Source organism: Neolamprologus brichardi, chromosome 23 (genome assembly GCF_056152115.1).
Source record: "Neolamprologus brichardi isolate AB-2024 chromosome 23, ASM5615211v1, whole genome shotgun sequence".
Lineage (NCBI taxonomy): Eukaryota > Metazoa > Chordata > Actinopteri > Cichliformes > Cichlidae > Neolamprologus > Neolamprologus brichardi.
The window spans coordinates 41,611,699-41,634,703 of record NC_142125.1 but is presented as its reverse complement, the minus strand read 5'-3'; the positions used below and the strand labels follow the sequence as shown (position 1 = coordinate 41,634,703).

At 44.0% G+C, this 23,005-nt stretch overlaps 2 protein-coding genes across 7 annotated transcripts in view; both read left to right on the top strand.

The window, feature by feature from the left end:
- Positions 1 to 255: 255 nt before the first annotated feature.
- On the top strand, positions 256 to 8,721 carry LOC148096491 (dynein axonemal heavy chain 5-like). The gene is made up of 10 exons (XM_087835644.1): positions 256 to 481; positions 847 to 947; positions 2,904 to 3,092; positions 3,160 to 3,234; positions 3,351 to 3,440; positions 6,303 to 6,374; positions 6,500 to 6,601; positions 7,305 to 7,491; positions 7,707 to 7,872; positions 8,586 to 8,721. Exons 1-10 carry the CDS (start codon positions 256 to 258, stop codon positions 8,719 to 8,721), a joined length of 1,344 nt encoding a protein of 447 aa, XP_087691770.1.
- Positions 8,722 to 14,327: 5,606 nt separating this feature from the next.
- LOC148096490 (NACHT, LRR and PYD domains-containing protein 12-like) overlaps positions 14,328 to 23,005 on the top strand; it is a 43,930-nt gene continuing 35,252 nt past the window's right edge. For 3 of the 6 annotated variants that reach the window (XM_087835632.1, XM_087835634.1, XM_087835633.1), the window contains exons 1-5: positions 14,328 to 14,395; positions 15,720 to 15,855; positions 16,184 to 16,318; positions 19,880 to 20,121; positions 20,226 to 22,014. In XM_087835632.1, coding sequence (XP_087691758.1) covers positions 15,746 to 15,855; positions 16,184 to 16,318; positions 19,880 to 20,121; positions 20,226 to 22,014 — 2,276 coding nt within the window. In that variant the 5' untranslated portion in view covers positions 14,328 to 14,395; positions 15,720 to 15,745. Of the gene's footprint in view, positions 14,564 to 15,719; positions 15,856 to 16,183; positions 16,319 to 18,140; positions 18,273 to 19,500; positions 20,122 to 20,225; positions 22,015 to 23,005 lie in introns of those variants that run through there. The other 3 variants (XM_087835635.1, XM_087835637.1, XM_087835636.1) reach the window with 3 other exon arrangements.

Below are 23,005 nucleotides of genomic sequence, written 5' to 3'. Positions count from 1 at the left end.
TGTCACTGAAGGTGTCTGCCCAACAAGGACGTGGTGCTGAATGCATCCAGACCCCTGCTGACTGTCTTTGCAGCTTCGGTCAAAGGTACAGTGTCCACTGTGACCCTGAGAGCAGGATACAGCCAGAGGTGAGTCAGCAGTTACAAACTAAATGCTGCTGACATGAATCAAACTGCTGGATAAGCCACTGGTCATGAAAATGGCACCTTTCTGTTGGTTTTTGAGATTACTGAGAATATTTGAATTGTGACTCAGATGGCAGATCCAGGCTCTCAGCCTCCAGCTGAAACTTCCAGTCCTCCCCCAGCCAGAAGCTCTGATGCTGGGCTGAGAGACTTTGATCCTTCCCTGGATCCAGAAATCCAGGAGGGAGAAGGAGAACAGGACCTCCTTCCTGATCTGGAGATGCCTGAGGGAAAGAAAGATGGAGCAGACAGAGCTTTGAACAAATCCAAACCTCCTGAGCTTCACCTCCACAAAGGTGCAGACACTGATGCACAGATTCACATGTGACACCTGCAGCGTCCAGCTTGTGCCGCTGACATTATCTCCACTCTGATACAAGCCTCATTCACTCGCTCACACACGTTCATACGATCACCTTTTCCTCACAGTCACACACATGAATGTAATGAGGGGAACTCGGGGTTCACTGTCATTCCTCAGGATACTTTGATATGCAGACTGGAGGCTCTGTGGATGAAACCACCGACTGTCTGAACCACTCTGAAGTGTTCATGATGGACTTCATCCTGATGAACACTACAATACTTGTTAGAGGCCTTTTATATGTAATAATATTCTTTTCCATTAAAGCTCTGAACATTCTCACTCTTTCTTGACCAGGTGTGACAGGTGAAGGACACCGGCGAATAGGAGGACAGAACCTGAGAGCCATTAGTCACATGACTTCAGCTGCTGCTGCCTCACCAACCACTGGCCCCTCGGTGAGTCTAGAGTTACAGCAGTGACCACAGGAAGTGCACACGTGTGATCTAAAGCTACATGTGGGCCTGTGACCATCAGTCTTCTCACTGTGGTAGACGGGTTTGTGAGTCCCTGTGATGCTGGGAGTGTCCAGGACAGTCGCTCCTGATCGGGTCTCTCATGGAAAGCTGGTCCCAGGAATTGCTGGAAAATTCCTCCACAAAAGAGAACTGGGAACATAAGTGCAGAGTGACAGAGGTGCTCAGCAACCCTGCTGTTATATGGGAATATAACCAGAATAGTCGGCAACCACTTGAGTTAAGTTAGCCAAAGAGATGCGACTCAGACTGACTTCATCATGTTGGCAACGTGTCTGCATTGATAAATTCCAGTTATTCACAAATCAGAGAATAATTCCAGTCATTCAGAGACAGATTGTGATTGTTTGGAGGATGTAATCGTTTCCCTTCAGGGAGCGTGTTGGACGCTCAGTGTCCGGGTGATTAGCTGGCTGATGCAACTACTTAGAATCAGTTTGTGAATATGAAGAAAATCAGTGCAGTCACTGGACAAACTCTGATTCTTCCTAGTTTCACTCTTGTTTCAGTCCAGTGTGACTGAGGTGGTAAAAAATGATGGGAGGAGGTGATCTGACTTTTAGCCACACAGCTGTCTGCTAGAGAAAAAGCCTTTGTGCACAACTTTCTTAAAGGCAAACGGCACCATGTTCACTGCAGCTGCAGCAAACGCAGCAAAGAGTGAAAGTTGGACTGAGAATGTTGTGACTGTTTCATGAGAAAGAGCAGGGAAAACAACCATCACACACCCAGACACAGTGCTGGGATTAGAATTAGACTTTAGAGCCAAATGTAGGACAAAAGCTTTAATATGAAAGAGGAAAACCCAACAACAGCCAGAGCATGAAGCTCAAAACTATACCAATCACCAAGAAAGCTGACAGGCCTGTGACACGTCAGCGACGCCGTTCAAATCATAAAGAAGTTGGTTTATTGACAAAATGTAAAAAACCAAAATAATCAAGTCAACCTTCAGTTTAGAGCGAGTCGACCAATCAGGCACAGCAACAGCTCTAGAATAAGCAACAATTTTATGTATTACAAACAACCTTTCATATACACACATACATATGGCTCATATGCTGTTTAAAAAGGGCTCAAAGACCCAACAGATTACACAAAGTATAAAAATACTTTCATTCAGACAACAGTCAGCTGTGCATGAGACAGAGAGCCGACTACAGTTAGTAACATGGACTCACTTTGTTTCAGACACGACACAAAGTAACACAAAGCCACAAAGAGCAGAAACATCAAAAAGGAGGCAGAGCAGCAGCAACTCTCCATGAGCTGTGAGGCTAACAGCCACCCACACTTCCTGTGATGCATAATGAAAACAACATTAACCTGAAGGATGATAACAACAGAAAGAAGTCTAAGCTAACGTTACACAGCGCTCACACAGCGCTGACTGTACAGGCCTCACACAGCTACGACCTGCATCCACAACACCTGATTCTACTGAACACAAACAAGTTAATGATATATGAGCAATCCAGGGAAGGCTTCCAGGAACGTGAGGATCCAAAGACAGCTCTACAACAGCATCAGTCAGCAACAATGTTACTAATCACTGACTCTTTCATCCTTTTATACTCAATCAAAAAGTGCTGTGTTCACATTTGTTTCTGCTGAAATCCAGAGACTGAAAATGCGTCTTTTTAAAGTTTGAATAAACTGACTGAACTTCTCACGAGTCCAACCATGAGGAACACTTCCCCCCATGACACATCACAGGAGAACGTCTCAGTGGAGGGGGGACAGTAGCTCAGTTTAGGCAGTCGCACTCAGAATCGATGCCTCCAGTCAGGGTCAAACGTGGTCCTCAGAAACCTGCAGATGTTTGGGCCAAGCTCTCACTGGTCTCTGCGTCTGTAGACTGAGCTGATGTTTCTCCAGGTGTCTGGTAAAAGGACGATGCTGCTGTCCAATGAGGCGAGGAGAGAAGTAGCCAAACAGGCGAGAGCCGTGAAGGAGGAACGGCGGGCAGCTCTGGATGCCCGACATAAATACCTGATGAGCAGGCTGGCAGACGCCGGCAGCCTGGAGGAGGCGGCGGTGGAAGACGCCATGGTCTCTGATGACAGAGTAAGTTCAGAGACGTGATCCTTCCTCAGAGTTGAACCTTTGAGTCATTAATGTCTGATTCTTCCAGTTCAGTCTGATCCATGAATTCTTTGCTGCAAACGGATCCAAGAAGCTGATTTTCTTCTATCAGGATGTCAAACAGGTAACTTTGATCACATTTCAATGACTGACACATGAAGGTCTAACCGCTCTTCATAATCTGCTGTTTGTTGCACCGTACTTTGTATTCATATCTTTTAATATCTGCCTTTCTCCCAGAGTCTGTCCTCCCGTCAGTCTTCCTTTGTGGACGCATCAAACTCAGCTGTGGCTCAGAGGAAACTCTTCCTCACTACGGGGAACTCTGAGGTTGGCTTCAGCTTTTTATGTTTAGTTAATGTGAGAATCACAGAAAAATGCTGATATGAGTGGAAGGTTCTGCTGGGAAATTGGCAAAGAGCAGATTATTGAACAGCGAGGCAGACAGTTCATTTCAGTGATGCCAGTTTATTAGAAACGAGGACTGTGGGGCTGCTGGAAGTCAGGACGGCCGTTCTCTGGATAAACCTGACAGCTGAGGTGGAGAGCAGGATTTATCCACAGACGGCTTCTTCCAAGCAAATGTCCTGAACACACCTGAGCTGAGTGTTACACAGAAACGTGTCTTAAAGCACGAGCCTGGATCAGACTCGAGGACTCAGAGCTCAGGTGTGTGACGTCACATTGATCCACCTCTCGGGGTTTTTGTGTTCTGATGTATCTGATTTCTCTTTAAGCTCCAAACAATCCCGAGCCTACGATTCATCATTGTCCTGTTCAGAGATGATGAGCCTGAGCGTGTTTGTGTTTCCATGGATCAAACTGTGCTGCTTTGTTTGGTTAACGAGGTGATTAAAGTCTTTGAGCAAACACTGGATGACTGACAGCTGCAGGCTGAACATCAGGAGGTCGAGAGGCCGAAGTCTGAGGAGCTCAAAGCTCCACAAACACTTATTCACAGAAAAAAGGACTACAAACATGGAGGAGCAGCAATCAGAACATGAGCTAAAGGCTACATGCTAATAACATTTCCCCTGGATGTGGTTTTAACAGGATCATGAATGATGAAGGATTTAAAGTCAGTTCCAGCCTGAGTCGGTGCCGTGTTGGCAGCTCTGATATGCAGAAACGTTCAAACATGGGACAGGAATAAAAACACTCCTGTGACGTCAGAGTTTATGAATGATGACAAACTGTTGCTTGTTTTTAGAAACTTTGTTGATGCTTAAAATGATCAGGAAATAAAAGCTGAATAGATCCACTTCAAACAGGAGAAGCTTTCCAGTTTGCATCAGCTGGGAAACTCGCTCATATCCAGTGTTGGGCAAGTTACTTTCAAATAGTAACTAATTATAGTTACTAATTACTTCTTCAAAAAAGTAACTTAGTAACTGAGTGACAAGGTTCTAGATGTAATTAATTACTAGGAAAAGTAACTATTGTGTTACTTTAAAAATACCCTCTGGGCTCCAGGGTATAATCGGCCATTGTGAACTCCTTTTGTCAGGGTCCTGGGTCGCAGCGTTTTGTGTTTCCTTTTGGTTTCATCTTGTGTTTGGTGTTTATTCTGATTTTGTTTTAGTTCTTAGGGTTTGGTTCTTATGTTTAGTGCTTCCGTGTTTTCTCAGCCCTGCCTGTGTCTGTCCTCTGTGCTCTGTTCGTGTCCTTGTGTTGTAAAACAGTCTGTGTGTTTCCTGTTTTACTTTGAAGGTTTGTGTCTCGTCTTGTGGTTCAGCTGTGCTCCCCTCCTGTGTGTCATCCCCTCATTACCTCGTGTGTATTTATAGTGTGTGTCTGCCTGTGTTGCTTGTGGCGTCGTCTGCGTGACTCTGTGTGTCTCCGTGTCCATCGGTGTGTCTCCACGTCTCTCTGCCTTCTTCGTGTCATCTCTGTGTTTCCCTGCTGCCCTCATGTTTTCTGCTTTGTCTGTTAGTTTTTCCCAGTTTAGCTTGATGTTCGCTTCTTCCCTCACCTTTGTTATTTTCACTGTAAATAAATCTCCACTCGCATCTCCACCGCCGTCTGCATCTCGGGTCCTCATTCATTCCACCACACGACTGCTGCCCCAGCCGTGACAACTTTTGATGTTTCCTCTACATTTACCTTTAAAAATTATTTACTTTGCCTTGTTTGGTCTCATTCTTTTCAGCACAACCTCACGTGTCTGAATCTGCAGTTATGTTTTCATTTTGACAAACTGTATTAACACAATTGATCTAAAATCAGACAGAAAACAAAAAAGTTATATTTTTTTACTGTAACAACCACGAACATGTTTAACGAATCATTTTCATAACTTTAAATGTAAATATAAATTTGAAAATTATACACACAAGTTTTGCAAACAACAAAGTTATTTGCAGCCATTTACCTTTTACCCTTTTTTTAATAACCATTAAACTATTTCCAGAACAATCAGCTGTTCTTCAATAAGACGCCACACAAATTATTTGAGCCACTGCAAAATAATAATTAGTGTCCAGTATAAAGGAGAAGATCACAGCCTGATACCTGCAGGTCTGACAGCAGCTCATAAGCAGAGAGTGCTCGCTGCTGTCCTTAGACAGTAAACATGAAACTATTGAGGAACAAACACGCGTATATATTGTTCATCATGACTCTGGTTTTACTGGCCTATCAACACAGTTTATAAACTGGTATATATCACCTTGTTGCTTTGTCTGTAAGTGGTCATGTGATTGTCTTACCACGACTCCTTTATTCTTCCTCAGTCAAACAGCAGCACTCATGCGATTGTTTTGCCCCCTGAGCTCCAGCTGTTGTGCCAAAAAGTGATGGTCTGTCTGCGGGAGCACAGCTGCTTAAAGCTGCAGCGCCCAGATTACTTACAGCTACTTCCTGCAGCTGATATAAGCTGCTGGAAGCTGAACACAGCTTCAACCGTCTGTTTGTTGAAACATAGTAACGCACCGCCCCACATTTTCTTGTTAGTAACTGTAACGGCGTTGTAACGATAGGAATAGTAATTAGATTACTCTTTACTGAAAAAAGTAGCGTCGTTACTCCCATCACTGGTAACGAGCAGCCTGCAGAGCTCTCCAACCACCCCGTCTTTAAAGCCCATGAAAGGTTTTCCTTTGCATGGTGAACTTTGGTGACAGAGTGCAGAGGAAGTGCTCTGTCTGCGTCACGTTAAAGGAATCTGAACTCCATCACGTTCTGTATTTCCAGCCTTTACTGGGGAAATGTCTGTTCTTCCTGAGAACCACTGAGAAGGCCATAACCACCGCTAACGTGCAGCAGGTCAGTAACTGGTCTGGGTCACCTCCTCACCTGCAAATTTAACAAACTGCACAGACCTCATTGGTTGACTGTGACATGGATGCAGCCAATCATTCTGATCTTCTCGTGCAACCTGATGTTTCCAGGAAGTGAACTTTGGCGTGTTGGACTGCAGCGGCGGCGGCGTCCTGAACAGTCTGGAAACTCTGCTGACTCACATCATGTTACCTGCTCTCAGGTCGCAGCAGGTAAAACACCTCCATCCATTCAGGCTTTCACTGAGCACAAAAAGGGAGATGTTTTAAGCTTCCAGTGATCACATGACGCCATATATGAAGACTTTGTTGATGGTGGGAAGGAAGAACTCTCTTTAAACAGGAAGAGACTGAAAGCAAAGAAAGGGGCAGGGAGGGGCAGCCATGAGGGGTCAATCCTGTGAAGAGAAGCCAGTGTAGGAGAAATCTGCTGTTTCTAGTCCCTGTCAGGACTCTTGCTGCAGCATTTTGGATCAACTGAAGGCTTTTCAGGGAGTTTTTAGGACTTGCTGATAATAATGAATTGCAGTCGTCCAGCCTGGAAGTAATAAATGCAGGAACTAGTTTTTCAGCGTCACTCTGAGACAGGATATTTCTAACTTTAGAGATGTTGCACAAATGGAAGAAAGCAGTCTTACATATGTGTTTAATATGTGCGTTGAAGGACATGTCCTGGTCAAACATGACTCCAAGGTTCCTCACAGTGTTACTGGAGGCCACACCTTGGGCTTATCTGTACCTGCTGGTTTCTCTTTGTGGGCTTTGACTGTAGAGCAGCTGTTACATAATGATCCATGAAAAGTCTGATTTGTGTGCAGTGCTCCTCCTGATGCTTTTGGCTGTGAATAAGGTAAAAAGTGAAACAGGAAACACATGAACCTTTGTTGTTATTGCTGACCTTTGACCCTGTGCCCAGTCGTGGGGCTCTGTGCAGGACGGCGCCTCGTGTCCACACGTCCGGTCCTTCCTGTCCTCGGTGGATCAGTTTGTCAGTAATCTGAGCTCAGCCCGACTGAACATGGAGAGAAAGTTGCAGCTGCAGCACGTGGAGCTTCCTGACGCCATCAGCCAGCTGAGCAGCCCTGCAGACTACAGAGCAGCAGGTATGAAGCTCAAGCTGTTCACATCTCACACAAACAATAAGACTGTTGGAAATACAGGAAACATCATTTAAAGCTTTAAAAATCAACTCTCAGCTAAATCAAACCAGTTTATCTGTGGAAGCTGAAGGAAGCATCTGACCTGAGACGATGGCTTCTTTGAAATAATGAGTCCGTGTTCACGTGTGTTTAGAGGAACTCGTGTGTTTCGCTCTCAGCCAATAACAGTGAGCTGGTGGAGCGTCTGGAGGAGGTGTCGACCCTGTGGACCAATCAAATCAAGCAGGTGCTGACGGAGAGCGAGCAGATGAGGAAAGAGGCCGACGACGTCGGGCCGTCGGCCGAGCTGGAGCTCTGGAAGAGCCGCACGGTGACCTTCAACAGGTAGACGCGTCCTCTCAGCTGGATCTCCTGTAGCGTCAGCATTTACAGGTTTCACTTTAAACTCAGTTTATCAAACATGATCTGACGTCTGTGGACAGAAGCTCCTCAGACCTGCAACAGTTTAGTCTCCACTCTGAGACTTCAGGACAAAACCACTTTTACACAATATAACTTTCTGTTCTTTCTCTTTCTGCTCTTTAAAGTTGAAATGTTCCAAAATATTCATGTGTTTGTTTGTAGAATAGTTTTTAACCCTTTCATGCAGGAATTATGACGACATCAATCAGGATTTATTCTTTAGTATTTTTATTCATCTTTAGGGATGAAAAAAGATTTTTGAACTTCATTTTTTTAAACATGTATTTTTCCATCTTGGTTTGAAGAAATGTTTTGTGCACTTACACTGGCTGACCAGTAGGTGGCAGGTATGGCGCGACACATCAGAGTCCAATGTAGAGGTTTATGTGCAAGTACAACATCAACACTGTGTGTGTGTGTGTGTGTGTGTTTGTGTGTGGGTGTGTGTGTGTGTGTGTGTGTGTGTGTGTGTGTGTGTGTGTGTGTATCAGTGAAGCTTCCACAGCGTCAGAGACAAACTGAGAGAAAACCCTGAGAACAGACAGTTTGACTTCAGCTGATCAGTAACTGACTCTGAGTCAGAGCGTGTCAGCAGCGTCACGCTAACCTTTACACACGTGTGTGCGTGTTTTCAGTGGGAACTACATCTTCGGGAAGTTTGACTCTTTCTGCCGCCGTCTGGAGAAGATGGCCGACATGGCGTCCACGCTGGAGAGCCTGGCTGCTCTGCAGAGCATGAAGGTGGATGATTGTCAGATTAGAAACAAGTGACTCCATCAGATATTCATCAATGCACAATAATAATTAGAATAAGACATTTATCATATAAAAACGGTCGAATTAAAGTCGATGCAAAGCTACAGTGATGAATGGACATTTGTAATGATTTTGTATAAATGTATTTCCTCCTTTTATTATTTATTAATCGTGTCAAAAGTCTATTTTCCAGAAATGAGACGGATTCAAACTGAGCTCAGGTGTGTTTCAGGTGGAGGGCGTGGAGAAGATCTGTGTTCGCTACCAGACCATCGTCTCCACAACTGAATCCAAGACCTGTGACGTCCTGGATCAGCGCAAACTGGAGGAGATTTCAAGGGGAAACAATAGAATCAGATAAACAGAATAACATACGATACAAAATAGAAAAATACTATCTGTCATTTAGCCTGTATGACAATAATCATTTAATTATACTTTGAATCTCAGTGTTTACGTGAATCCTAGTTTGGTCTTCACAGTATTGGCCAACAATAACAATGATTGATTGGATCATTACTCACATTTCTTTTTTAAAATCAGCTGAGAAAAGATCTCATTTCAGTTTTTCATCAGAGGTGAAGGTCACCGACTGCCAGACAGTCACAGGACTTACAAAGATACAGAAGACTTGATTTTCAGTCTCATGTGCATCCCTGTGCTCTGCTGCCAAAACTGAATCTTGATTTATTTGTAAATTCTGAAATGATTCTGATCATTCTCCACTTTTATTATTATGGTCTGTGTGTCAGATTGGGCCTGAATATTATTCCAGATATGCTTCCTGACAGAAATCTTCTTCTTTTCTTAATCCTGTGTTTGTGGAGCAGCTTTGTGCTTTCAGTTTCTGTCAAAGTGTGTTAAGAAAACAAAAAAGGCTCTACAGTGTGTTTGTGCTTTGGTGTTTTAATGGTTTCTTCTTCTTTGTAATAATAGAAAAGCTGGTGCTCAGAGGAAGAGGGCGGCTTTACTTGGTGTCAGTGACAGAAATGAAAAGAAGCTGAAATGAGTGAGAAGGACGATGAAGGAAACATCTGTGCTGTGTCTGCTCTGTAAGGAGAATCTCTGTGTTTCTTTGAATTCTTGCACTTTGACTGTCTGCTCTCCTGATAACTGATGATGGAGGAGAAGACATGAAAAACAAAACAGCTGAATAGAAACTACTGACTCTGCAGGACCCGTTGTCCTCAGTCACCATGTTGACCTCAAAAGGTCTCAATCACAAATGTGGTGTTACAGATGTCACCAATTACAAGCCAAATGTTGTGTATTACAAATGTGTTATTATCATGTAATTGTAAGTTTGTGTGCTGTCTTATCATCACATCCTAAAAGAAGAGCTCTTTAACAGCTCAGCAGAGATCAGGTGCTGTTGTTCTTTTGAACACTTCACCTTTTAAAACACTGAAAATGATAAGAAATGAGAGGCAGAGTGAAGAGAAGGGGCTCGACACACATCCTTGGGGAGCCTGTGTTCAGTGTTCTTGTGCTGGAGGTGTTGCTGCCGACCTGTCTGCCGTCTTCCTCTCAGGACATCCAGCAGCCAGTTACACAGCGAGGTGCTGATGCCCAGCAGATCCAGTTTGTGAACGAGTTGCTGGGGAAAGATGGTGTTGAACGCTGAAGTCTGTGAACATCATTCTAACGTATGAGTGTCCAGATGTGTGAGGGCTGAATAAGAGGGCAGTTGAAATGGCATCATCGGTCGAGCGGTTTGAGCGGTATGTGACTGACATGGATCCAGGTTGGAGGGAAGTTTTGATTTGATGCATGACGAACTGTTCAAAGCTCTTCATAATGATGGAGGTGAGTGGGACCGGACAGTCGTCCTTCATGCAGGAGGGACACGACTACTTCAGCACAGGAATGATGGTGGAGAGTTTGAGGCTTGTGAGAACAACAGCCTGACTCAGTGAAGGATTAAAGATGTCTGTGAAGTATGATTGGACTACAAATGTTCCAGCCAACATTCATCAGTCCTAAAAATGAGATGCTGATATTCACACAGGTCACTTTTTGATGGGCGGAGCAATGTGATCACGCACTGACTGATTTTACACGTTTGGTTTTTAAATGCTTTTCTTGTTTGTTTCACTACTAATATAGCTACTTTTGGATTATTTCTGTATTTATTTATGTGAGATGTTCTTTTTTTATTTTGTGTTTGTTATTTGGTCGAGTGTGTGAGACAGATAAAGACTGGAACGGCCTGTAAACACAGTTATAGTGGAAAAAAGAAGCCAGTTTCTCTGTTTCCCTCCCACTGTGGTGTTTTTGTTCTGAATTTGAATCAAATGTTTTGGGTTTTTCTGAACACAGACTGCTGCCTATGCACTTGTGCCTTCATTAAAAAACAAATATTTGATGGAAGTTGAGTCTCTGAAGGCACACAGGTGTTTGTGCCAAGCAGGAGCTCTCTTTAAAGCACTTGTTGGTAAAAATGAATCATTTAGTGTGACTGGACCTTCATGTTCTCTACCTGATCTCCCCTCATGGCTTTTTTTTAACCCATGTTACACTACAGTGCTATTGATCCGTATCATCCCCTCCCTGCTCAGCATGACCTCCATGACTGTTAGTAATAAAATGTTCCTGTGGGTCACTTTGGGTCGATAAACCTTTTGGAGAGTGTGCGCACGGGAGCATCATCATCATCACCGTGGAGCTTCATCACAGCTTAATCTGTAGGAGTTGTGCGGGACTGTGGGTGTTCAGAGGATGTGAAATGGCACTGCCTCTATAATCTGAGCTTTGTCTTGGACTAGAAGAGCTAATCTGCCTATGGGGCCTCTTAAAGCAACACAACAGTCTATTCATCCAAGGCTGCTACTAAACGAGATGCGCAGATGTGGCCATACATCATTCTCCATATGTGATCCTCTCGGGCACCTGCTTTAGGCACTTGTAGCATCAAATTAATCCCCCCCCCCTTTATGTGGTGTAAAGGCAAATAAGGGCACAAGAGAATGAGTGTAAACTATCAAAGGTGGACAGGAGGGCAAATGATGATGAATATCCACCACGTCACCGCTTGGGAATCTAGTCAGTCCGGTCCGAACAAGTCTTCGGCTTTCCAGTTCTCCTTTCTTCTGTTGTGTGTGTGCGCGTGTGTGCGTGCAGTTGTGTACCAGAGAGAGAGAGAGAGAGAGACCTGCTCCACAAGAAGGAGGGAGAGAGGTGCGAGAGAAAGAGGAAGGCTGCGTGTAGTTACATGCAAACTGCATCTGCATCTCTCTGAGACTGAGCTCAGTACTGCTGCTGTTAGAACACATGTTTTCAGAGCCGTTGCAGGGGGGATATGAACTTAAAAACAACAACATGCTTGGACACTGCCAGCATCATGGACAGGTTTTTAAATCCCACACAGTTGCAAAGCAGAAGATGAAGCATCGCCAAATATGTTTCCAAACCAACTTCCTTCCAAGCCAAAGAAGAAAATATGATGTCCAAATCACGGACAAGCAGCATCAACAGCTGTTTATGTTTTTAAACCGATTCTGCACAGAGAAGCATTTTTTGAAAACTGTATTGATTAGGGCTGTTCGATATAACGATATGTATCGGATGACGATATAAAAACATCTATCGTTTCATTTTACGCTATCGTTTGTTTCGTGGTGTCGCAAAATAAACTGTTTACAATATTTGTTCATGTTTTGATGTCACTGTAGCGGCTATATTCATTTCTTAAAGTTCTCTCTTTCTCTTATATTTAATATAACCACACTACAGACGGACAAGCGCCTGTTTTTATGCGTTGTTGTTAGCAACAACGACGGTAAAACCTTCGCGTGTCCGCTTGTTTATTCTCCACATAAACCTTTCACAATAAAGCTCAAGATCCTGTTGAGACTTTTCAAAATAAACTGAATCACGTGAAAGATGCAGAGTGTTTACGGATGAGAAGCAAAAAATAAAGCTTAGACTCAAACGTTAGAACAGGCTTTTCCCCGCAGCACGCCGTGGAATAAATACTCACAAAGAAAACGGCGCCGTTACAACTTAGATTCACTTTTAATGTGTTTGTATAATATAATACAGACACATAAAAAACACTCCTGAAACAGAATAAATTATTACAAATAAATTATTACAAAATATTAAAAAAAGAATATAAAACTATATATAAAACTAAAACAGACTGAAAATGGGAACATGCACCCACACTCGAGAGTCAGGCAGCTTAAATGTGTTTGTCTTCATCTGTAGTTACGTTTCATTGGCTGGAAATGTGCTAACTGGAATCATTCATGAGTCCAGATGAACAAAAACAAGTGTTTACTGCTCCACGCTGCACGAATCTGAATCAAAATCACTCAGACGCGCCCACGTAGGCATTCCACTAAAACCATGTGACCACCTTCACCTTTAAACCTGTCGTGAATATCATTTTAGACTCTTCGTTTTATTTTGAAAGAACAGATTTGCAGGAAGTGCGGCTGCTGCAGAAACTCTTCACTTTTCACTGGCTTTAATCTTGAAGGTTTCTCCAGATGTGGAACATTCATGCTAAACATTCAACATCTGACGACCGTCTCCGTGTAAAACACTGACAAACTCAAACTTTATACGGTAACTGACAGATTTATTCCTCCATTTTCAGGCATTTCACAATGAACTTGGATTAGTTTGATGATTTTATTCACGTTGGTGAATAAAACCAGCCAAGAGGCTGATTCCTGCAGAGGAGGAGGCAGAGTGGAGGAATCTGCAGGTTCTGTCTCTAACACACAACCAGAGCTTCAATCATAACGAGCACATAATAAAACCATGATCCCCCCTGATCGACTCTTTTAGCCTGTTTCCTCTGGATCGAACAGGATCTAACAAACCCAGCTTCTGCTGGGACACTGGTCATCATGGGAGGAAAAAGATGGCTGCCGTGTTGCTGTTTCCTGTCTTACACCAGGGTTATACTTCCTGTATCTGTGGGTCTGAGTTTTTAATCAGAGGATGAACTTAAAGCTTTCAGTCTGCTCTACAACCCACCACCTATCCACACGTCTTCTAAGTGGACTGGAAATCAGTAAAACTTCTACCAGACTTTAGTAAATATTGCATTAAGATGAGCAGACAGATTTTAATCTCAGCATCGTGCACACAGATTTTTCAGGACACTGGAAGAGTTCCTGCCGTGGATTTAGATGTTAGTGTTGTGTGGATGATCCCATTCTGTGATCTTTGTGTTACTAACACTGATGCTTTTACACTTTAGGACCCTCGAGACCTCTGCTGCTCAGCCGTCCTGATCGCTGCCTCCACTTTAACCAGTGCCAGAGGCTGTAACCTCTGATCATTTCACCTGCACCGACAGTAAAACTCTTCTCCAGAACCAAACGTGCCATAAACCCATCACAGCTTCATCATCAGCTCAGTCTCAGCAACATGCAGACGACCGAGCAGCAGAAACTCTGCAGGGAACGTCTGAAGTCTGTTCTTCAGTTTTCCCAGCTCACTGTTTATTGAACATGAGACAGAAAAATAACTTCACCTTTAATGTGAAACTTTTATCGCCTGTGACATATTTGCAGGAAGTTTTCATGCTGTGATTTAGTGTCACAGCCATAAATATCACACAAGGTAAAAACAACAAGTCCCAGCATCCTCTGTGTTTAGGGAGGAGCAGTGAAAGTGAAAGTGTTGATCCTCCGTTCAGAGCAGCAGGAGGAGGAAGGTGGAGCTGAGGCAGGTGAGTGTTAACATGAATATGTTTCTTCTTATGACATAAAATAATTCCACGCTGTTCGTGTCTGTGGGTGAAACGTGAGGCCGGTCGGCTCCTCTGGTTTCCTGTAAGTAGAGAGGAAGTGAGTTTAGCTGAGAGAGCAGGAGGAGAGTGAGAGCTGTGCTGAGGCAGGTGAGTGTTAACACCGCTCTGACATTACTGTGTCTCTGTGGCGGGAACAACAGGCTCCGTCAGTGGAGGCAAAAATAATCAGACTTTGGTTTTTCAAAGGAAAAAAACTTTATGTCGGAAGAAGCCGCGCGCTCATTGGACAACGGCTTGTCAATCTCAAGTTATTAGCCAATGAGCGCGCAGGTTCACAGTAAGACCCGCCCTTATCACGACCGTTTAAAAACTAAAATGGCGACAGAAACTCTGTGAGTGGAGTTCAGGCTGACTTTATGAAAGTGCGACGTTTGAGCCACTTCCTGTTCTCAGTCCCGGCGTCCTGATCACCGAGGTTTCTGTTGCTCTGATATCTGATATTGATTATATCGGTAAACAGGCTGTAGGCAGAAACATCAGGTCTGATCTGAAAATCCCTTCAGAAACTTTAAGAGTTTTATGTCCGTGTGAGGCCGCACGCTGATTGGATAACCACCTGTCAGTCTCAAGTTATTAGCCAATGAGCGCGCAGATTCACAGTAAGACCTTATCACGTCATTCTTTTAAACTAAAACATCGACAGTAAAACTGTAACGTGTCCTGTGATCTATAAACACTCTGTGATGAATAATCTGAAGTCATTTTGAGCCTGACAGTAGTTTCCTGTCACAGAGCAGAAGCTGCAGGCAGTTTTTTGGCACCTTTATATTTAATTTATTCCAAAATAAATCAATAAAGGTAGAAAAGAACTCTCAGTGACATTAAAAATCTATTTTTAAAGACAGATGTGACCAAGTGCAACAAATATAAGATGAGATGTTTACAGATATTTGAAGTATTGATCATATGTAGAACACAGAGCAGGTCCAATAACAGAGTCATCCTGCTCACAAACAGCAGTTTGGTTTCATGAGCTCACTTCCTGCAGTGATCCTCAGCTTCTCTCCAAAGGAGCCGTAACATGTGGGCTCCTCACCATGATGATGATGCCAAACACACTGAGTTCCTTCATCCACCTGATCATGTACTTATTAAATAATGTGATGGTTTTGGTGTTTTTTAAAGACTTTGAGCCTCTAAAATAACTGTTTGGACTTTAGGGCCAAAGCTCCAACATTAGAAAGCCGTCAGTGTGATGCTTCCAGTACAACAGCACCTCTGAGTGTGTGTGTTTACCTCTCAGACTAACTCCACCCTGACATCAAGAAGATGGAGGAAGAGGACGGAGCAGCATCTGCAGCATCCAGCTGTGTGTCTGTGAGGAGTGACGGGGTTACACAAACACCTCCACCTTACAGTCATGGACCTGCAGCAACAATGTAAGAACACTACTAACTTTATTAGTCATTTCAACAGAACCATGACAGAATCATTGATCTGTGATTGGTTCAAACTGTTTGATCTGAGTTTGATTTTTATTGACTTGTTTTCTTGCTAAGATCTGAACTCTGTAAGTTTAAGTGAAGTCAGTGCAGCAGAATCAGAGAGAAGAGCTGAGAACAAACTGAGTTCATTCAGAGACAGAAAAACTGGCTGATGATTGGCTGACCTGTCAGCGTTATGAGGCAGACACAATATCACAGAGGGATCAGCTGATCATATGGCTGTCAGAGAGAACTGATCAGTTATTGATGTTTGTGTTTGCAGAGGTCAGAGGTCACAGTCTCCAGCATCCAGCTGTGTGTCTGTGAGGAGTGACTGGTCCAAAGAAAGACTTCCTCCAGTCTTCAGTCATGAACCTGCACCAACAATGTTCTTCAATCATGGAGCTCAGCTGACCATGTAAGAGAGCTGCTGACTCAGAGTTCAAAGGTTGTTTCTATAAATGTGTTCTGCCAGTGACATCATAACTTAACCTAACACTGGTCTGTGTATGAAGTATCATTTAGTGGCAGTTGTTAAAGTTGTATAATGATGATGCTAGTTTGGGGTGTATTTTCCTGCTGATGCAAATGCATCTACTTTGCCCTTTGTCTGGTGCTTTGGACAAAGACGTCCAATGAAACTCAGAACAACACAGTTTGCACCACCAGCAGGCAGAGGAAGTGGCTGACATCCAGAAATCCTACCAGTGGCTGAACAAAGCTGGACTGAAAGACAGCACAGAGGCACTAATCATGGCAGCACAGGAACAAGCTCCGAGCACAAGACCCATAGAGCCCGGGGTCTACATGGCTCTTTTTGGGGGGGTTGTGTTGTATTAATAGTGACTTTGTTTCTTTGGACCTGACCAAAATATTTAGTTTTTCAGTTCAGCTGCAACATTGACTAACACTAATGCAGGGGTCGGCAACCTGCGGCTCTTTAGTCCTTATAGTGCGGCTCCTCGTGGTTTGGGAAAATAAATTAGAAGTATTTAGCTGAAGTGTATTTTATTTATGTTCTTTTTTAACTTGTAGTTCTAAATTGGAAGATTATTGTGATATTGAAATATAAAAATAAAATTATATTATTATTATTTTTTCATCGCTCAAATAAGCGTCACACTCGTGGAAGCCGGTGTACCCGCCAAAACGCCGTGTTTTTATCGAGACTTTCAACCCCAGGTAGGCCAGTTATGGATCTTCGGATCCACATTATGTCAGCAGCTGTTCTCCACCATGAACTATGTTAAAAACAAACATGCTCACGCCTCACAGACGACAGCTTACAGTCCTGTAAAGATGAAAGTGACTTCGTACAGCCCCGATCTGCAGACGCTGTGCGCAGAGGTTCAGGAGCAGAAGTCCCGTTGTAAACATATCACGGCAGACCCGACGATGTTTGCATGAACACGCTTTTCAGCATCTCTTTATTGAACACTTTACACACACGGTTGCTGTACGCACACAGCCGGCTGTAGCTTTGCAGCTCACAGCCCGACACACACCAACACAACAGCACAGACGTTAAGGCGGCGAGGCGTGATTGCGGGTGCCGCTCAGGTGCGTCCGCCTCCCCTGCAGCGGCGCTGCAGACCACGCCCCGCCACACACATTAACCAGGTAAAATACATATTTAGGCAGAATTTTGCAAATATCTATTTTTCATCTTTCAGCAGCATAGAGCTTTTTTTCAATTATTTTTTAAAAGTCAGGTCAAGGCTCCAAAAGCACAAAGGAGATATAAGGGTGGCGGCTCACAGCAGTTTTTGTTTGCTGGATCATTTTAGTTCAGCTGGGTGTCTTTCCTTTGGTTATATTTCTTTAAGAGTTCAAATGTGTTCATTACATAAATAACATGTAATTTTCTCTGTAGCACTTCATGGATTTCATCAGCAACACACCTTAGTTGTTCACACAGAGCATAAAGGTAAAAACAATATATACAGTGTTATCTTCATTTTAGATGTCAAAAAGTATTTGTGGCTCCCAGTGTTTTCTTTTGCGTGGAAACTGGGTCCAAATGGCTCTTTGGGTCCTAAAGGTTGCTGACCCCTGACCTAATGGTATATTTTTTTTAGCTGAATCGTTCTATAAAAACATGAATCACATCTGAGAAAAGTTTCCACCTGACCTATTGAATGTTATTGAAGCCAGAAGTTTGCCTTCATACTGTGTTTCTTGCATGCCTTTTGTGGTATACTAATTGATGTGAAATGAATGCAATGTGGTTGTATTTGCAGAGGTCAGAGGTCACAGTCTCCAGCATCCAGCTGTGTGTCTGTGAGGAGTGACTGGTCCAAAAACAATCCTCCAGACTTCAGTGATGAACCTGCAGCAACAACGTTCTTCAATCATGGAGCTCAGCTGACCATGTAAGAGAGCTGCTGACTCAGAGTTCAAAGGTTGTTTCTATAAATGTGTTCTACCAGTGACATCATAAATGATTCCTAATGGTGGTCCGGGTACGATAATGCTAGTATTAATCGTAGTAGTAATGCAATCCAAGGTAATGATTTCTTCTCTGTTGCTGTGAACGTCTCTGCAGCCGAAATGATAGAAGAATATTGGACTCTAGATAATAATCTGAACTGAGTCATCAGAAATAGAAAGATGGTCTCAACAGGCCACTGAGCTGATCTCCAAAGAAATGCAGAAGATTGAAGAGTCCGAGGCTGTTTATTTGTCACAGGCATCGTCATACACGTACAACACAGTGAAATGTGCTGAGCTGCTCCTGTGACTGGACAAAACATTAGAAACAATCATTAAATGAAATAATGAAACATTGTGCAGATGTAATGTTAAAGTGCTTTGTGCCACATTAGCACAGCATGTACTGACAGAGCAGTGCAAGCAGAACAAAGCAAATGAGCAAAGTGATGTAAACAGAGTAACTGAACAGAGTGAGCAGAGTAATATCAGCAGTAATGAAGCAGCAGGATCAGTGTAGCAGCGTGTGACGTCATAATGAATCAGATATGATCTGAAATATGACAGTGAGACAAGAACATGATGTAAGGTCCTGTTTAAACCCTGATGGTGATGCTATGAGGGGAGCATGTTCTGATTTAGGACTTGGATGGTCTGAGGATAGAAGCTCCTCTCTGTTTGTGTCCTGATGGTGCAGAAGCTTCTGCCTGATTGTAGAAGGAGCTGAAGCCAGCATCATCCCAGAGGTGAAGCTCCTCTGTGTGCAGACCTGAGGTCAGATTCCTCCAGGCTGATGTTCAGGATCTACAGAAACGTGTGGTTGTAGTTATTGCTGCACTGTGTGCTGACAGCAGATACTCAGAAGAAAGCTCTGCACACGTGTTCTTTACAAACATCTGTACATATCAAATATGGATTATGGCAGTGAATGAACACGTTTCTGTCATTTGTTTCATTGGCTTCTTTTTTCTGCCTGTGTTCATGTGATTAATGTCTAACACATAAACAGGTTTGTAATCAAACATCACATCATCAGGGAGGCATCATGAAGCAAAGTTACTGCTGGAGGCTGAACTCAATTTGGTGGCAATGTTCAAAAATATCACTCAGATCATTTCAAAGCTTTTAGTTCTTCTTCTTCACTTCTGTAAAATAATAGAAAGGAAATTAGAACCCAGAAGTTCACTTCCTGATGACTGAACTCTTTCAAAATAAAGCTGAAAGCTCTGAATGTGACACCGCTGCTCCACCACAGTTTATAGAGGAGGTCAAAGGTCAGTTGAAAGTGATGGATCCCAAACTTCCAGTACATCCAGTGAAGGACATAATCAGCTCTGTGATGAAGGCTTTTACTGTGGAGTTTGTAGGCTGATCACTCTGTGTTTAATAAGACAGGAACAGCAAAGGAAACTTGGATTCTGAACTCAAACACAAGTTTCTCCACTTTGACTTTTCTCTGTGACCATCAGAGCTTCTGCACAGTGTCATCAAATCTGGATGTTTGTCACTGACAGTCAATGATTTTAGTGATAAAGAAATGTGTTCACAGAGGGAGGAAGAGGAAGAGGAGTGGTGTCTGTGAGGAGGAGCAGCTGTCCTGCTGTGCTTTGTGTCAGGACGTCCTGAAGGATCCAGTCTCTACCAGCTGTGGACACTGGTTCTGCAGACAGTGCATCTCCTCATACTGGGACCAGTCTGCTTCATCAGGAGACTGGTCCTGTCCCCAGTGTGGAGAAAGATCCAGAAGCAGAGCTGGACTGCAGACAGCCAGTCAGAGCAGCTGTGTACAAAGTAAGACTGAACATCTGTCTGCTGATGGACTCATTTCTGAAAACTGGACTTCTTGTTGTTGTTCAGACATTGAAGAGTTTTCTTTCTGTTTTTCTTTCTTTCAGCAGATGTTGGTCTGCAGGAGGTTTTAGATGAACATAAGATCAGTCTGAGGAGGAGATGTGAACGTGTGACTGAAGGAAGTGATGAAACAGGAAGTAGAACCCTCCTCAACAGGATCTACACTGAGCTCTACATCACAGAGGGACAGAGTGAAGAGGTTCATACCCAACATGAGGTGAGGCAGCTGGAGACAGCTTCCAAGATGGACGCCCTCCATGACACTCCAATCAGGTGCCAGGACATCTTTAAAGCCTTACCTGACCAACAGAGACCCATCAGAGTGGTTCTGACCAACGGCGTGGCTGGTGTTGGAAAAACCTTCTCAGTGCAGAAGTTCACTCTGGACTGGGCAGAGGGCTTGGAGAACCAACATGTCAGTGTGGTGGTTCTGCTTTCATTCAGGGAGCTGAACCTGATCAGAGATGAGCAGTACAGTCTTCTGGAGCTGCTCCATGTTTTCCATCCAACACTACAGAAGGTCACAGCAGAGAAGCTGGCTGTCTCTCAGCTTTTGTTCATCTTTGACGGCCTGGATGAAAGCAGACTTTCATTGGATTTCACCAACAGGAAGCTGCTGTCTGATGTCACACAGAAGTCATCAGTCAGCCAGCTGCTGACAAACCTCATCCAGGGGAATCTGCTTCCCTCGGCTCTCGTCTGGATAACTTCCCGACCTGCAGCAGCCAATCAGATCCCTCCTACATGTGTTGACAGGCTAACAGAAGTACGAGGCTTCACTGACGCCCAGAAGGAGGAGTACTTCAGGAGGAGATTCAGTGATGAAGAGCTGTCCAGCAGAATCATCTCTCACATGAAGACATCCAGGAGCCTCCACATCATGTGTAGAATCCCAGTCTTCTGCTGGATCACTGCTACAGTTCTGGAGCACATGTTGACTACAGAGCAGAGAGGAGAGCTGCCCAAGACCCTGACTGACATGTACTCACACTTCCTGCTGGTTCAGACAAAGAGGAAGAAGAACAAGTACCACGAGGGACATGAGACGAGTCCACAGGAGCTGACGGAGGCTGACAGGGAAGTTCTTCTGAAGCTGGGGAGGCTGGCGTTTGAACATCTGGAGAAAGGAAACATCATGTTCTACCAAGAAGACCTGGAGCAGTGTGGTCTGGATGTGACAGAGGCCTCGGTGTACTCAGGAGTTTGTACTGAGATCTTCAAAAGAGAGTGTGTGATCTTCCAGAAAGCAGTCTACTGCTTTGTTCATCTGAGCATCCAGGAGTTTCTGGCTGCAGTCTACATGTTCCACTGTTTCACCAACAGGAAGTCAGAGGTGCTGAAGAACATCCTGGAAAAAAAATACAACGAGTCATCTCTGGATGATTTCCTTAAACGAGCCATGGAGAAATCCCTCCAGAGTAAAAATGGCCACCTGGACCTGTTTGTTCGCTTCCTTCATGGCCTCTGTCTGGAGTCCAACCAGAGACTCTTAGGAGGTCTGCTGGGTCAGACAGAGAACAGTCCAGAAACCATCCAGAGAGTCATCAAGAACCTGAAGAATAACAAGAAGTTTAAATCCTCTCCTGACAGAAGCATCAACATCTTCCACTGTCTGATGGAGATGAATGACCTCTCAGTACATCAGGAGATCCAAGAGTTCCTGAAGTCAAAGAAAAGGTCAAAGGACCTCTCTATGATCCACTGCTCAGCTTTGGCCTTCATGCTGCAGATGTCAGAGGAGGTTCTGGATGAGTTTGACCTGCAGAAGTACAAAGCTTCAAAGGAGGGACGACTGAGACTGATTCCAGCTGTGAGGAACTGCAGAAAGGCTCGGTGAGTCCAGATGTGATCATTAACATCATTGATCAGTGTCGGTTAATAGTTTAATCTTTAAATTAAAAACACATTCCTTGGTTATGAAGTGCTTTACAAACACCAACATTACGGCTAACAGCTGGATTCTCCTGTTTCAGTGCAGCTAGCCAAACAACAAAGAGCCACTTGCTGCTAAAGACAGAGTGAAAGTGGACGGTATATCCTCCATTCTTAATCTAAAACACATGCAATGAATTGTAATGCACCATCTGTGTTTACCTTCATGCAGTTTTCTCTTTATGGTAGACTTGGATATTTAAATGTTTACCTCCTGGAGAGTCTTGTTCACTTGATTAGTTTTTTTGAAGGGGATTCTCCTCACCCCGTCTCCAAGGGAGACACCAGCTACCCTTCAGAGAACATTTATTTGCCCCACTTGTAACCACGATCTGGTTCTTCCAGTCACTGCCCACAGCTCGTGACCATAGGTGAGGGCAGGGACGTAGATCGACCGGTAAATTGAGAGCTTCGCTGTCACGCTCAGCTCTCTCTCTCTCTTCACCACGACAGACCGGTACAGCGTCTACCTCACTGTTACCGCAGCAACAGTCTGTCTGTTGATTCCTGCTCCCCTCCCCCTTCTTTACACGACCCTGAGATACTCAGACTCCTCCACCTGGGGCAGGAACTTGTCTCTGACCCAGAGTGGGCACTCCACCCTCTCCCAGCTGAGGACCATGGCCTCAGATGTTGATCCTCATTCACACGGCTTCACACTCTGCTGAGAACAGCTCCACTGTGAGCTGGAGGCCATCACCTGATGAAGCCAACAAAACCACATCATCTGTAAAAACAGAGACGAGACTCTGACACCACACAAGTGGAATATAAGGTCAGAGGTCAGCTAATACCTAATATGGTAATCCTGAGCTAACAGGAAAGGGAAATGCAGTGAAGAAATGGATTTTCAAATGAGGAGTGGAATCACCATTTTAAATGTACAAAGTAA

What these genes read in the sequence shown, in the direction of transcription:
- LOC148096491 (XM_087835644.1), top strand. Translation starts at nt 256, where the DNA reads ATGGCAGATCCAGGCTCTCAGCCTCCAGCTGAAACTTCCAGTCCTCCC. An exon ending in TGAGCTTCACCTCCACAAAG is followed by an intron (nt 482 to 846) that starts GTGCAGACACTG and finishes TTTCTTGACCAG; the next exon opens with GTGTGACAGGTGAAGGACAC. An exon ending in TCTATCAGGATGTCAAACAG is followed by an intron (nt 3,235 to 3,350) that starts GTAACTTTGATC and finishes CCTTTCTCCCAG; the next exon opens with AGTCTGTCCTCCCGTCAGTC.